Source organism: Corvus brachyrhynchos, unplaced genomic scaffold (genome assembly GCF_000691975.1).
Source record: "Corvus brachyrhynchos isolate BGI_N302 unplaced genomic scaffold, ASM69197v1 scaffold6, whole genome shotgun sequence".
NCBI lineage: Eukaryota > Metazoa > Chordata > Aves > Passeriformes > Corvidae > Corvus > Corvus brachyrhynchos.
Window position 1 is genome coordinate 1688418 of NW_008238632.1, and position 15066 is coordinate 1703483.

A 15066-nucleotide genomic window follows, 5' to 3' on the forward strand; every position below is an offset into this window, starting at 1 on the left:
TAAACTATTTATCAAGAGAATCAGTATTCTTTGCCAATTTTTGAACATCCACACAGCTTTCAAAATCTGTCAGATCTTTGAACAGATCTCTCCTTGGCATTTCTACGCCACCTTGAACAACAGCACCTGATTCAAGGCAGCACCACATCAGTGCCACTATGCAAAGCCAGAGAAAAAGAGAATTACCCTCTATTTTTAAAGTTCCAAAATTCACTAACAAAAACCAACACCAAACCCACACATTTTCAAACTACACAAATGAACAGTAATTAGTGTCACAGTGAACTGATAGTCATACCTGCATAATTAGCAGTAGGTAGTCCTAGCTGTCATCTCCTCCTACCCTTCTGCAAATTAAGAGCTGTCTAAATTTAGCTATACAAGTTAAACCTCCTGCTATTGCTACATCTAGACTTGGAAGCAACTATAAGTATGTATATACTTATATCTATTTAAGTTAATTTGAAACAGTAGCAAGAAAAGAGACTAATTTGCACCTTTATTTTATTTATTTTGTCTACATTTGACTTTATTTTGATGACACTAACAATCTCACAAACCAATGAGAGTTGATCCTGAGTTGGGAGTTCAAAATCTTTTTCCTGAATTCTGTTGAAAAATAATGTGAAACAATAATATTAATTAAGGAGTTCCAGCTTTTATTAACTTCTGATAAGCCAGGAAAATAATATTTTTATTTTGGTAGAAGACTAGACTATGCAATTACATTGTGCTAAACATGCAATTTGTTTGCACTTGCAGAATTTATATCACTTCATTCTTCCCCTCATAGCTGTGCTGAATGTATGCTGGAATAAAGTAGTATGGTTTTTAAACCAAAACCATTGTCTTTCTACCTCAAAAGAATAGAAGTTTTATTGAAGAGGACAGACCACTTGTCAATTCCCTATTTGAAAGAAACCCAGGTAACATGCCAAATCACATGTAGTGAATATGATTATTCAGGACAATCATTCTGATAATATTGTAAAAAATTAAAAAAAAAATAGGGTTGTAAATTATCTCCCCTTGGAAGAATTAATGTTATATTTAGATGACATGAATTTGTGTGTGATGCACTCAGATCTCTGCCAGAACAATAATCTTCTATGGATGTTCCAAGGAAATCTCTTAAGGACATGCTAGTGACTCATCTGGTCAGGAGCTAAAGAACACTGGCTGGCTTTGGAAACTATTCTTCCTCAACATCTAATCTGGGATTAGATATTGTAATGATTAGGAGACTGTAAGCAACCTGGGAGAAGGACACTGTACTCCAAGTAGTTCACGCATCACGAGGTGCCACTGTGAGTCAGGCTATGCATCTTCAGTAGGAAGCTAAATAACCTATTTGCATACGTTAAAAACTTCTTTGCACAATAGCAGTACTCAAAGCTTCTATCCTATAAGCACTTCCTCCTATGCAGAAGATCTGCAACCCTTCCTTAAGCCAAGAGACCATTACGCATAAATTTAAGCCCATTCAGACTCTTCATCGGAGATGGATCTGAACTGACTGACAAATCCCTAACTGCCACAGAACAGACTCCTATTCTAGGTCCGTATGATAAAATGGGAAAGTAAGGCAAGTTACCAGGACAGATGGAACAGAAAACAACCAGATTCCTCTGAGCTAAGAACAAATCAGAAGGAACCATACTAGTTGAGTGGAAAGACAATGCCTCTCCAATTCTAGTACTATCATCCAGAAAGTCTTAAATTTATCCCAGATTCACCAGTGTCTAATTGCTACTGTAGGACAAGCCACCATTTCCCCCCAGAAAAGCTCTCAAAACAAGTCTTATGAGAGCTTAGATTCCTAAGCACATGAAACACTGGACAAATGATAAACTATACTGTTACATGTATGTTTTTCATATTTATTCGTAAAACTACTTGCAGACGTATCCTGTATTGTTTTTAACAGATACTTTGCATGCCTGATGAGGTCTGAATCATACTGGGTCCCACGGACCACTAGCTATTAACAATTCCTACCACAAAGCATTCTGAATACAAAGAAGTGCTCAAGATATTTGTTCTCTGCCTCACGAAGCCCTTAATCCTTCCAATGAAGATATGACAGCCCCTTCCCCTATAGCTGCAGCAGCCTGAGGTGGCTCTGGCTGCTTCTGTTAAGAGGTGGCCACCCAGGCAACTGCATATAATTCTACACCATCACAGGCAGCACACCACCAAAACTCACTGTAACAAACCAGACAGCCCATGTTGCCATGCTCCACCCTGCCCTTAAAACCAAATGGTGGAAAATATTTTGCATTTGTGTTCCTCTTCTTCCTTTTGTCTAAACCATGCAAGTGACCTGAAATAATAAGCATGGGCTGATTAATTACTGCATGTGTTTCCTTCTGCAGAGCTGAAAGGTCCGTTGGGGTAAAAGCAAAGGGTGACATGATGAATAACACTAAACACTCCTGTTTTTAAGCAGCCACCTTGTTCAATGAACCACACACAAACCAAGAAAGGGTTCTTTTCACTACATGCACTCAGTCTTAAATGGACCAGCTGAGAAACAGTTACTGAACTACTAACTCTGAAGATGGAGAAAAAGCCTTTTGCGGGCCTCCCTCCCAAGGCCAAGAGCTTAATGGTGTATTAAATATGTAGACATCTTAGTGCAGATTTCTAAGGATTTCTCTGTATTTACATAACAGTTGGCAGCTCTGTCATCTGTGGTTGGGGTTTTTTGTTTGTTTGGGTTGATTTTTTTCTTCATAAAACCATCTGCAACAGTATACTTGTTTACACAGCTTTCTTTGTGTAGAAGAGGTGTTCACAACTACATTTTCTCTTACTAAGTGCCACCGACATCATTAGTACTCTTCTGAGTGTGAGGACAGCGATGTAACAAATAGCAGCAACCGTCCCGAAGTGCTTTAATCTGAGACTGCATTTTAGAGCCGATATCAACACTTTATCTGACATGACTTTGTTACATTATTGCTGTACTTGAGTGTTGAAATGCAGGCAGACATACAGTGTATGATTTTCAGAAGCCCTTCATGTGATACTGATTGAGGTCTGAAGCAGAAATCCAGAGAGATCAGAGCAAGGCAACACTGGGTTAAGTTGGAAAATTTAAACATTTCAACAAACAAGAAATAATTCGTTCTCCTCCTCAAAAGTGGTCCTCCTATTTTAACCATGAGGTAGAGAAAATTTACTGTGACGAAGTTTCAGCTCCAGAAATCCCTAACAGTCCTCAAAGTCACAAAAGCTAACACTGAGTCCATTCCCAATTTTGCCATCAATAATACCAGTCTTTCCACAGAGAAAAAGTAACTAGAGAGCAAGCAGGTGTTTTGAATCTAGCAAGATGATTATACAAATTAGTTTTTCAAGGTACATTATTATCAAATTCTTAAATCACTTACTTCAGAGACTGTAACAAGGGAAGGCATGCACACAGGCAGAGCCGTGTAGATTAAGCAATGAAAATGTTAATTAAGAAAGTTACAGAAGGGAAAGCGAATAATACACTTCCTCTGCATTAGCATGTGGAGCCCTGGGCTCAGTCACAACATGATGAGGAAGACCGTTCTAAAGGGAAAAACTAGTAGAAAGCAGAGCTCAGGCTTTAGAAGGAGAAAAGAGAGAGTCAAATTTCTTAGTGTTGTTTCCTGTCCTCACCCTTTGCACATCCTTCTGCATGCCCAGGGGACAGAAGTATCAGCCTAACAAAAAAGGGGGCAGATGTTGATGCTAATACACACTCCACCAGGTCCCAAGGGGCTCTGTGGCCAGTGTGTCAGCCCGCTTCAAGGCTGAAGCAGTGAGGAAAGACCCTTATAAATCGAATCTCTATTTCCCTGCCTTGGTTTTATTTTACAGGTGCTTCTGTTATTGCAAATACACATATTTCACCAGGACTAGACAGAATACATAAAATGCTTTTTTCCAGGACAGATGAACAAGCTTCATAAACCATGGGCACATCACCCACTCCAGGCTGACAAACTAGCGCACAGAAGGCACTACATCATGCATAAGTCTGCAGGCCCCTGGGAGCCTGGGGACACAGCTTCATTAAGCAAAAAGAGCTTGATAACGCTGACTGCAAGGCTTGGGGGACCGGGTCTCACTGGGCCACTGTGAAAACTACAGAAAGTACAGAAAGGGCCTAAAGACTCATTGACTGCTCTGAGCGTCACAGCCTCCTTTACAGGTTGTTTAGGTCTGCTGTAGTCCTATGGAATATCACCTTTGCTTCCATATATGCATTCAGGCTACTAAAGTGTGCATGATTAAGAGCTACCTTTGCATTACGTACAGCTGAGGGAAGGACTTGGTTATGATCTAATTAAACAATGTCACTGGAGTGCCTCCTCCAAATCTGTCCCCCTAAGACTACCATATCCCTCTGCCTTTGTACAAGTACAGATCAAAGCAGCAGAGATGTTGTATTTATCAAGGCACAAAACAATGGCATGCTTTAGCACAAATGCACCGTATTTCCTCAGCTAAAAACACACAAATAATCCATGACTGCAACAGCAGCAAGTTATTTCACAATAACCTAGTTTCTGAACTACTCATCTGGCAGACCCAGCAGCAGTACTTCTTGTTCAGGACATTCCTAATGGATGTAACACATTCAAACCACCTACTCCCTGTCCCAGTATCCCTCTTCATACTCTTTGCTTGCTCCACAGTTTGATGCAACAGTCTAGCTAAAACAGCATTAAGAAATTGACAATAGGGGCATGTCATCAAGATAAAACGCTCTCTCAGTAAAGTGAGTAGAGTCGGAGAAAAAAAAAAATCTGACTGTGCCCCATCACCAGCTTTTTAAAGATTAAATCTAGCATGTGCCAACAGGCCTAACAGCAACCTGTCACTGAAGTCCAGAGAAAATCAGCTTCTTGAGTGACTGCATCTAACAGATGAGCTCTCACCTCCTACATGCCTTCTTAAGAATCACCCGGAGTTATCCTAAATTTTACCAGGAAGCAGAAACACTCCCAGAATACTAAGACATTTTCACATGAGTATGGTCTTGCCAAGATGCCAAAGCTGCTCTTTTCCAAGCACTATTTGCCCATATTAGAGCAATAAACTAAAAACACTAAAGCAGGCTTTGCAGTAGGAGCCTTAGAAAAAACAGATACTGTGAGCTACCAGCTTGAAGGACTTATTTGGCTTTCAGTAAAGAATCTCTCCAACATCTCTTGAAAATCTTCTATATTCTAGTATACATTTTATCCTTCAGTTTGCTAGGAATGACCTACACTGGAAACAAGGGAAGCCTAAGGAAGTTCTGAATGTATCTCAAGACATCACATTAAAATTAAACATCCAAAAACCAGGCTTCACTACCCTACAGTCCAGGTCCTTTATTACCTGCTATCAAGCTGCTTAATATTTCTCTCTCTGTGAATACTCACGCACTTGCAGCCCATTGAGTACTGCAGTTGGTAACAAAACTGATTGAGAAGGCAGGTGCACATGCTTGAGCACTCATGGAGAATGGATGGCAGAGAACAACCAGGACACACGTGCATCCTCAGAGTAGTGGGTACTGCCCAGCCGAGGCTATAACTTGGGCTGCACTCCTCCTGTCCCGGCTGAACACAATATATTCTCTTGTGTGCACTTGATAAATAGAGAGTAGAACAGTCAGAACAGGGGTTTGTGTTTATTAAGTTTCAATACATTTTAGTGCAATTCAAACGTTAATTCAAGGAGAGGCTGTTACTTCTCTGTCTGTTGGCTCAAATTAATCTCTGGTTAACTGCTGGAATGCACCAGGGATAAAAATGTTAACTACTAAGTGACTTAACTGTAAAAACTTAAATGTGTGTCAACAATTTACCCTTCCATTCATTTGCCTCCTTTTACAATGAAAAGAGTGCAGGAAACAAGCACACTGACAAAGTATGTGCTCCTTTCACTAATCACCAGCTATATTAAATTATTTCCAGTTATCTGGACAAGAACACCAACATTTTGTCATCATCTCTAGAAACAGTACTGTAGTTCTATAGGTAAAAGAGGTCACTGGCCTGTTAAAAAAAGAAAATACATGCATGTTTTAGTTCTAGATAAGACTAATACAAACATCCTCCTCTCCACACCTCAGTCCTCTCTCCTAAAGTGTTCCTGGGTTACCCTGACATAGAGTAACAACAAAAAATTTCAGTTGGAATCCTGTCTTTAGTTAGGCATCCCAAGTATTTACAGGATTTGAAGTTAAAAGATTTTAGCTTCCTATTTTTCCTTTCTCACAGAAGGAAAGGTTGTGAATTTAGTTAACACCAACTTCCACATTCCAATATAGTCTGGAAAAGACAACACAAACTAAAAGAAATAAATCTAACAGCCAACTCAATATCCAAAGGAACTCCACAGTTCTCCACAGCCCTTTTTTTTTTTAACAGCTTTGAAATAAGTTTTCACCTCAAATTTCAGTGATGCATTCCTGCGTCATGACATTGGTTTCAGTACCAGGTAAAAACCGAAATCCTGGCATGGGATTTTAACTCGCTGTAGCCATCTGTTTCAAGAGGATTATATGGATTTTTTTAAAGTGCTAGACATTTAAAATAGCAGAGAGCTATTCATTTGTTTCATTTCAAATGCTTTTTCAGCTACCTGGTGTTAAAAAATATCACTTAAGCTTGAAAGTCAAAGCTACATGACCCTGTAAATTTGCTGTGTCTGTTGATGTCCTCTGACACAATAGAAAACCCCAAACTAATAAAAGTAGTAGTACAAGCAACAGCTATTTATTATCATCTCCATTTTTATTATTCATGACTAAAGGAAGCATGTGTAGTCACTTTCTAAGTCTCAGCTCCTCAGGCTTTCATTTAATAGCATAATTATAATTTCAAATATGGCAGAACTTCAAACACTGCTTCATTTTTATTTTGACAACTTAGTGTTAAAATTTTCAAAACCAGGAAGAGTACAGTTCCAAAGAACATTTGTCACCAAATGTGAAAGTCTCATTTTGCTTCATGCATTGACTGCACACTTTCAGAAAACAAACACTGTATATATTTCAGGCAGGTGGATAAATGTCTTTTTCCAAGATGTTTAGTTGCTGGGCAATATGTTTATTTCAAATCTTTTACTGCCTAGAAAAAAAAAAACACAACAATTTTGTTTGTTTTGATTCAGATACCTGGAGCTGATCTGCTTTCTGTCTGAGCTGTGACTTGTTCCGCATACATGACAAAAAATTACTTCTATCCTATCTCCCTAGGCAGAAAAAGGAAACTTTCCATACATATTCTGATCTATGGATTTTTTCTTTTTCTTTTTACTCCAAGAAACCTGTGCAATCTTCTTTGTAGATGAAAAAAGAGACCAAATGAAAGAAGCATTATCATTTTTATTTGATCAAATAAGTTGTTCAGTTATTGGAGATGTATGATGAACTTCTCATCCCAGTAATATCATAACCTCCCTAACCCCAAGCAGGAAGAACATAAGTGAAGTCATACTTCAATACATGACCCTAGTTTTGGAAAGTCATGACAAACCTTTTGTTTCATAGGAATGACACCTTTAGTTGTCCCTACTCAATGCCAACTTTCTGTTAGTACAGATCAGCTTTCAACTAAGCCAGAGGGGCAGGAAGACAGGTCCCAAGGATGTGCGTATAGAAATGTGCCTGTGAATGTACGAGCTCCTCCACATTCTGTACATCTCCCCCTTGCATCATTTTACACTGACTTGACCTCTGCTTTTGTTTCCCATACGAATGTTGGTCACTGGACACAAGTTTTAAGAACTGTAGCAGCTCTGACTCTGTAGCACTGCTTACAAGTACATGACAGCACTGGATAATAGCAAGAGAGGTCAAAAAACCTCACTTTGTAGTATTTTCTTATTTTAAGTACTGAAGAATTCCATAGCAGCTATATAATCTTCTTTTCTACTAAAACAGCCTCAAAATATAGGAATTTCTTGTTTAATTTGGTAATTTTATTATTACATTTATTTTTTTAAATAGCCGAGTAAAGAAATTATATCAACCTAATTTGTAACAGCTGAAAGACTTGCCTTGTTTTCTTTGAATTCATTCAGTCAAGGCCTTATAGCAAAATTCTGTCTCTGTTCACATCCTCCAATAATGATTTTCTTACTATATTATACTTCCATTTCTACTTTCCAGTATTATCTGATAGCTGCAGAATTCCACTTCTTTGGTAACCAATATTAATATTTCAGATGAATTAAATTTACAAAGATTTTGGCAATGATACAACAGATTACACCAACAGCTTTTCACATCTGAAGTTCCCAATTATGTTTGAAATTAAAGTGAGGTGGGTGGTCTCAGCTTACTTTTGCTGCTTGTTACCCTCACAATGACTCCACAGTTCAGCATCCCCATTTTTCACTTCCCTGAACTCTCTGCTCCCAAGAGAAAAAGCCTGCAATCTAAGATCAGGAATTAAAAAAAGGGAGAAATTCTTATAACAGTCAAGGAAAATAGTTAAGCGTGAATGAACAGTAATAAGCCATCAGATAGTGCTAGCAACCCTTTATTTCCAGAAGCACTAAGTTTCACTTGCCCCACTTAACTAATAAATTCAAAACCCTCCAGATTATTCATCATCATAACTTCACAACGTGATTTGGAGATTAAAGAACCTCATACTCAATTCACTTTCAAAATAATCCCAATGCGATAGCCATGGTTCAAGCAAATGAAAGTTGCACACATCAAATGAGGCTGCATTTACTAGGACCTCTAATTGTTCAATGAGCACAAATGCATCCTGTGCTGGGGCTGTGCCCTCTGGAATGGTACCGTGATGGGCAAGGGCTTATTGGTCACTGCTGTGTGCTAAGGCAGGCACCACAACATAAGGCAACATCTGAAGGTGCTCATTCCTCAGTTTGCAGAATCTGTGTTGACTTCCACCTCTCCACATTAACTCTAGAGTCTGACACGCCAGACAACAATTGTTGGGGGAAAAAAACCCCACTGTTGCAGCTGGCACCTGGGGTACAGAGGATGATGAAAAGGACCATCTCTGTACAGGGATTGTGAGCTGTCAATCCATGAGGGGAGATAAGGGTCAGATGGAAGTGTTGCACATAGAAAGCACGATAGCATCAAGCTACTATTCAATTTCAGGCCACTTCCAGGTATGTTAAGTAGCACTTAGAGCAAAGGAAGTAAAAAGCAATTAAGTGATTACTTCAGAGAAAGTTCATAGTAAACAGAAAGGACACCCTTATGACATAACCCAAAGTTTACAGAGTAAACACAGCAGACAACTACCAAAAAGTCAGACATGCTGAATGACAAAATGAAGCAGCAAAAAGAGTGCCTTCATCAAAAATTTGTTTTTTTGTTTTTTTTTTTAATATTTTTGCTTTTTTTAAAAGTATTTTTGCTGTGTTTATTCAACAGAAGTAACCGAAATGGAGGTAGAAGGGAAAATACAAAATAATGTTCTTGTTTTCATATTGTGCCTGTACAAAGTTGAATAACTAAAGAGATTAAAAGTTACAAAAAGCACCACTAATTCACCCTTCAGGGAATAACTCTGGCAGTGCTTCCATACCACGGAACATCTTTTGCCAGTTGTCTGGCCTAGAGTGGGTGAAGGAAAGGAAATACTCTGATACAAAAGTTGTTACTACTTTTGGAATTGGGATGTTGCACTGCAGCTGTTTCAGCAACTGCAGGCCCTAGCTTATGTAAAAGACTTCATTACAGACGAACAGGCCCCTTCCTGTTTCACAGATTTGAAGTTACAACTAATTAGACAGAACAATGTTGTGAACAAGTAGATAACTGCACTATATATCAAGAGTATGGCTACTTACAACCAAGAGGTCAACTTTAATGAGTAATGTGGTGTTTTAGAAAACAATTAGCAATGAATTACTTAGATATTAACAGCAAGTACTACAGAAAGATAAAACCTTCACTTTCATAATCTATCTTGAAAAAAAGAAAATCAGAATATGAGAATATATCAGAATAATATATATGTGTTAGCAGATTGCTCTTCTGCAACCCCTTGCATCATGTTAGACTCCTTATAGTTAATTATAAAGTGAAAGTACAAAGGAAAACCACTACATGCATCCCACAACTAGAGATAACATTTTCCATTTACAGATTTTAATTGGAAAGCTATTTAAAAGGTCTTTTTCTGGAAATATGAAGAGCAAGGTGCTTACCTATTTCATCCATTATATTCAGTACTGAACACTCATTCGCACCCCAGAGGTCTACTGTGCATCCATAGCATGATCCACGTCACCCCGTATGCATGGCTTCAATCTCCCAGCCTACATTTAAAAAATTCAGGCTAGCAATTTTGCAAACCTGAAGTAGAAAGGAGGTGGTGTCACAGGAGAAAAAGGTGCAGTTTCAGAAAGTGTGGAGAATGCATGCCATCAAGATATCCTTTTGAGGTCAAAACTGAGCTGCTCTCAGCATTTCTGGCCCAACATCTGATCAAAATGGAGTTTGTCACATCCACAGCATCATGAGATTATATGGAAGGACAGGGAGGGGGGAGAAGTCTGCGGAGCAGTTCCCCGTGCTCTGCGTCAATAGATTTGGGCTTAGTCTCTGTTAAGCAGCTCAAGCCACCGGTTATTGGTGCTGGCAGCTGTCTACCACACTGCCCCACTTCCTATTTCAAAACACACTGCCTGGGAAGGAGGCCTTGGTCAGCCAGCTCCAACCTGCTTCCAAATAAAGTGGAGAAGTCAAACAGTGGAGCCTCCATGTTTGCCTTGAACAGCCCTCCAATTGTTTAAAACACACCCTCACCCCCCTTTTCAAACAGCTTAATGCAAGCATCAGTTACAGCAATATTAAAAAATCCAATAAGCATTTCAAGATCAAAAACTGATTTGAGATGGGGCCTCAATTTTAAAGAACTTTTGCATGTGTACATAAGCAAATTGTTTACTTAGGCATTTCCAAGATTTTAGTATTAAATATATTATTTGGCATTTTAACATTTTTTGGATAATTCTTGATGTGTTTCTATTGGCTTGATAACACGAGTCTTTTCAACAATCATAATGGAGTCATTAATGTCAACACTTTGCTCAATATTATGGCAAATCAGTTACTAGCAAATTAATAGCAACTGCTATACAACTTCCCTCATCCCCTCCCCCCCAAAAAAAATGCTAATAGCCTATTTAATCCAGATTTTAAGAAATACCTACGCTCCACGGCCACCTTCTCTATGTCATGTTGAACTTTACACTAAGACATAACACACATCTACGTAATATGACCAAACATAATTCTCCCCTGCAATTCCCTCATTATATATTTTGTTAGGAAACAATTAAAACCAGACTTGTCACACCAACAAAATCATGGCAACCTTATACCTCCCATTTCAGTTCCAACAGCTAATAAACATGCTGGTTCTACACTAACCATTTGCTAAGCCATAATAACTACTGTACTCATGTGGCACAAGGGCTTCTCCCACCCACTCTGCATGCTGGCCCATCCACACGAGCTTAAAAAAGGCAGTCAAAGTCCTGTCCTGCAATGTGAAAAGCAGCCATGTGGCTATGATATAACCAGGGAGCCTGGGAGAGTGGGATTGAGCATGTGGTCCTGTCAGAGCCTTCCCATATACTCTCAGCAATGAAAATCCCAGGAGCACTAACCAGCACTTAGCCTCTCACACCTTGGATCTACATCTTGAGACGAAAACATTTCTATTCTCTGCTCTTTTTAGCATTCATTTATTCAAATTATTGGTTCTGATGCAAACATCCTCCCTCAGTCCTACAACTGGTACAACTGAAACCAAATTTTGCTGGGGGACTGGCTACCCTGTTGTAGGAACTGGAACTAAGGCTCTAGAGCTGCTCCCATGAAACTGAGCCTGACAGTTTTATGGAATATTAGGGAAGTAGATTGCTAAACATTATGTAGTTTGAGTTGCAAACTCAAAACAGAGTGTGTTAATTACCTTCGACTGCGAATACTAAAGATTAATTATCATTAATTTTATTATCTTTGTTCAGATGATGAGCAGGTAACTTGCTCTGCAAGAGGTGCCCTTGAAGTACAGCATATGAAATATGGAAAGTGCACAAAAAAAACCCAAAACCCAGCTCACTCAGAACCTGTCCAAAAACACCCCACTGGTAGTGACTGCAAACCAGAATTAAAACCCTTGGGAGAGAACAGGTTAAACTACCAACACTCCTCCCCAAAGTGGTTCTAAAAGCAGTGTTTGGGTATTCTGATACATTCACACACAGTTCAGATCACATGGCCCGAGGATGTAAAAGCTATTCTATCACTGACATGTAGAGTAAATTAACTTGCTAATTCACTTTCTAACGCACAGTTCACTGAGCATACAATTACATAAAAAGGGAGAATAAAAACTCATGCAGCCAAGCGTATTAAATTTGTACGGGTTGCCACACTATACAGAGTTGGGTTTTTAAAAATTCTGATAAATACATATACATAAACAAAACCACATCATTCACCTTTAAATCAAGTCACATGCACAGCAGTGAGCATATGCCATCCCTCTCTGCCAGACAAAAGCTACATTGCCAAAAATAGCCACAGAGTGTGCTGGAGTAGCTGCAGAATGCCCTAGATACATTTAGGCCATAAAGATTGAGCAGCACTAATGCAAGGAAAACTTAGGCACTAAGGTTCATAACAGGCCAGGGTGGGAAAGAGGGAGGAAGATGAATTTCCATCCTTGAAGCTAATCTTTAATAGATGCTATTTTAGCTCAGTTTAAAAGGGAGAGTTAAAAGGGAGAAAGCTGTTTCCGTGCAGAGCTGGAACATATGTGTACATTACAGAAAAATAATAGATTAAAACACTTGGTAGAGGTTTTCTTTGAAAAGACCAGCTAAAAGAAAAATGTGCTTTTTTTTGTTTTAAGAAAAGAAATATATAGAGTTGATGTTACAAGAGTACTGTCCCACGCTCTGTAGATGTTTCCCCTAATCAGTTTCTGAATTGTTTTTAAAATAGGATTTCTTCCTACTCTTCTCTTTCTGAAAAGAATAAGAAAATTTAGCAGTCTTTTTCTAGAGCATGTAAAGTACTATAAGCTGGAAGAGGTAAACAAGTAAAGACCAGTGTGCTAAGTGTTTTAGATCAGTTTCTACTGCACAGGACCTGCTGGCAACAAACAGGCCCCGTCTGTCTCAGGAGTTAGCAGGGCTCATTGGGAGAGCTTTAAACTAGATTTGAAGGGGGATGGGGACATAGGCTGAACAGAGGTTGGGTGTGGGAAGGGGAGAATTATAGCAACCATCCTAGAAGTAGAAGGAGGCTAAAGAGGGAACCTCTAGCCAGCACAAGCAGCCAAAGATGTAACGGAAGTAGAAGGAGGCTAAAGAGGGAATACCTCTAGCCAGCACAAGCAGCCAAAGATGTAACCACAACACAGGAATACGGGGGATCCCTTTGCATCCCCACAGGGATATTGGCACAATCAAATAGTTCAGTAAGGTGCCTGTACACCAGTGCATGCAGTATAGGGAGCAAACAGGAGGAGCTGGAGATCAGTGTGCAGTCACAGGGCTTTGACCTCATCGCAGTTATGGAAACATGATGGGATAGCTCCCATGGGATGGGATGACTGGAACGTTGTCATGCAGGGCCATGTGCTGTTTAGGAGAAACAGAGCAGGAAGATGCACTGGTAGAGTTGCCCTCTATATGAGACAACACTTGGCATGTATGAAACTCTGTCTTGGGATGAGGACAGACCAGTAAGAGAGACTTTGTTGTGGGTGTTTGCTACAGGCCATCTGATCAGTAGAAGGAAGCAGATGAGCCCTTCTACCGGCATCTTGAAGCAGCCTCAAAGTCACAGGCACTAGTTCTTGTTGGGGACTTTATGCACCCTGAGACCTGCTGAAGAGGCAACACAGCAAAGAAGAGACTAACAGTAGAGAGGGTTCCTGGAAAGCACTTATGACAACTTCCTGGCACAGGTAGTGGAGGATCCCACAGGGAATGGTGTGCTGCTTGACTTCATGCTACCAAATGGGGAAGGCCTTGCTGGAGATGTGAAAGGTTGGGAGCAGCCTTGGCCGCAGCAACCATGATATGGTGGAGTTCATTATTGGGTGAGGAAGAAGCAGGGCAGCAAGTAAGATTATAACCATGGGCTTCAGGAGAGCTGATTTTAGGCTCTTCAGGGACCTTCTTTAGAGAATCCCATAGGAACAGGCCCTGAAGGGGAGAAGGATCCATAAGAGTTGAGATCACCAGGCTAACAGGCTCAAGAATGATGCATACCAATGAGCAAAAAATCAGGCCAACAGGGCAAGAGACCTCCGTGGATGACTAAAGAACTGTCATTACTTCAGCATAAGAAAATGTGATCAGAGAGTGATCTTCATAAACTTCAGCCATTTCATTTCAACAGATTTTGGATGCACTGACAAGTGTGTGTTTCTCAGTCAAATACTGAGTGTGACCAGAGCTAATCTCTGCAGTGGAGAGAGCAATGTTCTGTCTTCCTAATGCTATCGTCCAAGTTACCTCTGAGGAAGAAAGCTCAGTCTGAGTGAAGAGATCATTGCCTATATCAACTGACTGAGACAAAATGGATTTCCCCAGATTAGCAGAGGATTGCCCTACACTGGCAGGCAAGGCTTCACCTTTAGGCAGATGAGCAGTAGAAAGACAAGAGGCATCTCCACACATGCCCCGCCCCACTTAATGACTTGGCTCTCCAGGCAGACCTTGTAAAATCAACCGTGAACCACCTATTGGTCTTCCCTTGTGTCTATAAATGTCTCCATAATAAATTAGCCTATCGGTTATTTATCATACATGTTTTATTTTATGTATTAATTTATTTTATGTATATGTGTTTATCATACATGATTTATTCAATTTTTTTCCTGTTCTTTACATGTTAAACCGAAAAGAGGATATTTTAACTGCTTGCCTTCTGGTAGACAGGAAACAATCACAATTATGGGGCAGAAGAGTCTCCTGGCACGACATGCTTTCACTGTAGATTCAATGTCCTCACAAAATTATTTTAGCACATCAACAGAAAAAGCTTCTGAAAATAAGAACATGCAGTCACTT

General features: G+C 39.7%; 1 protein-coding gene across 10 annotated transcripts in view; it reads right to left on the bottom strand.

Moving 5' to 3' along the window:
* MAP7 (microtubule associated protein 7) overlaps positions 1-15066 on the bottom strand; it is a 108053-nt gene that overhangs the window by 67137 nt on the left and 25850 nt on the right. The window contains exon 1 of one of the 10 annotated variants that reach the window (XM_017737219.1): positions 10174-10483. The exons of the other annotated variants lie outside the window; for them this stretch is intronic. Coding sequence (XP_017592708.1) covers positions 10174-10186 — 13 coding nt within the window. The 5' untranslated portion in view covers positions 10187-10483. Of the gene's footprint in view, positions 1-10173; positions 10484-15066 lie in introns of those variants that run through there. 10 annotated transcript variants of the gene reach the window in all.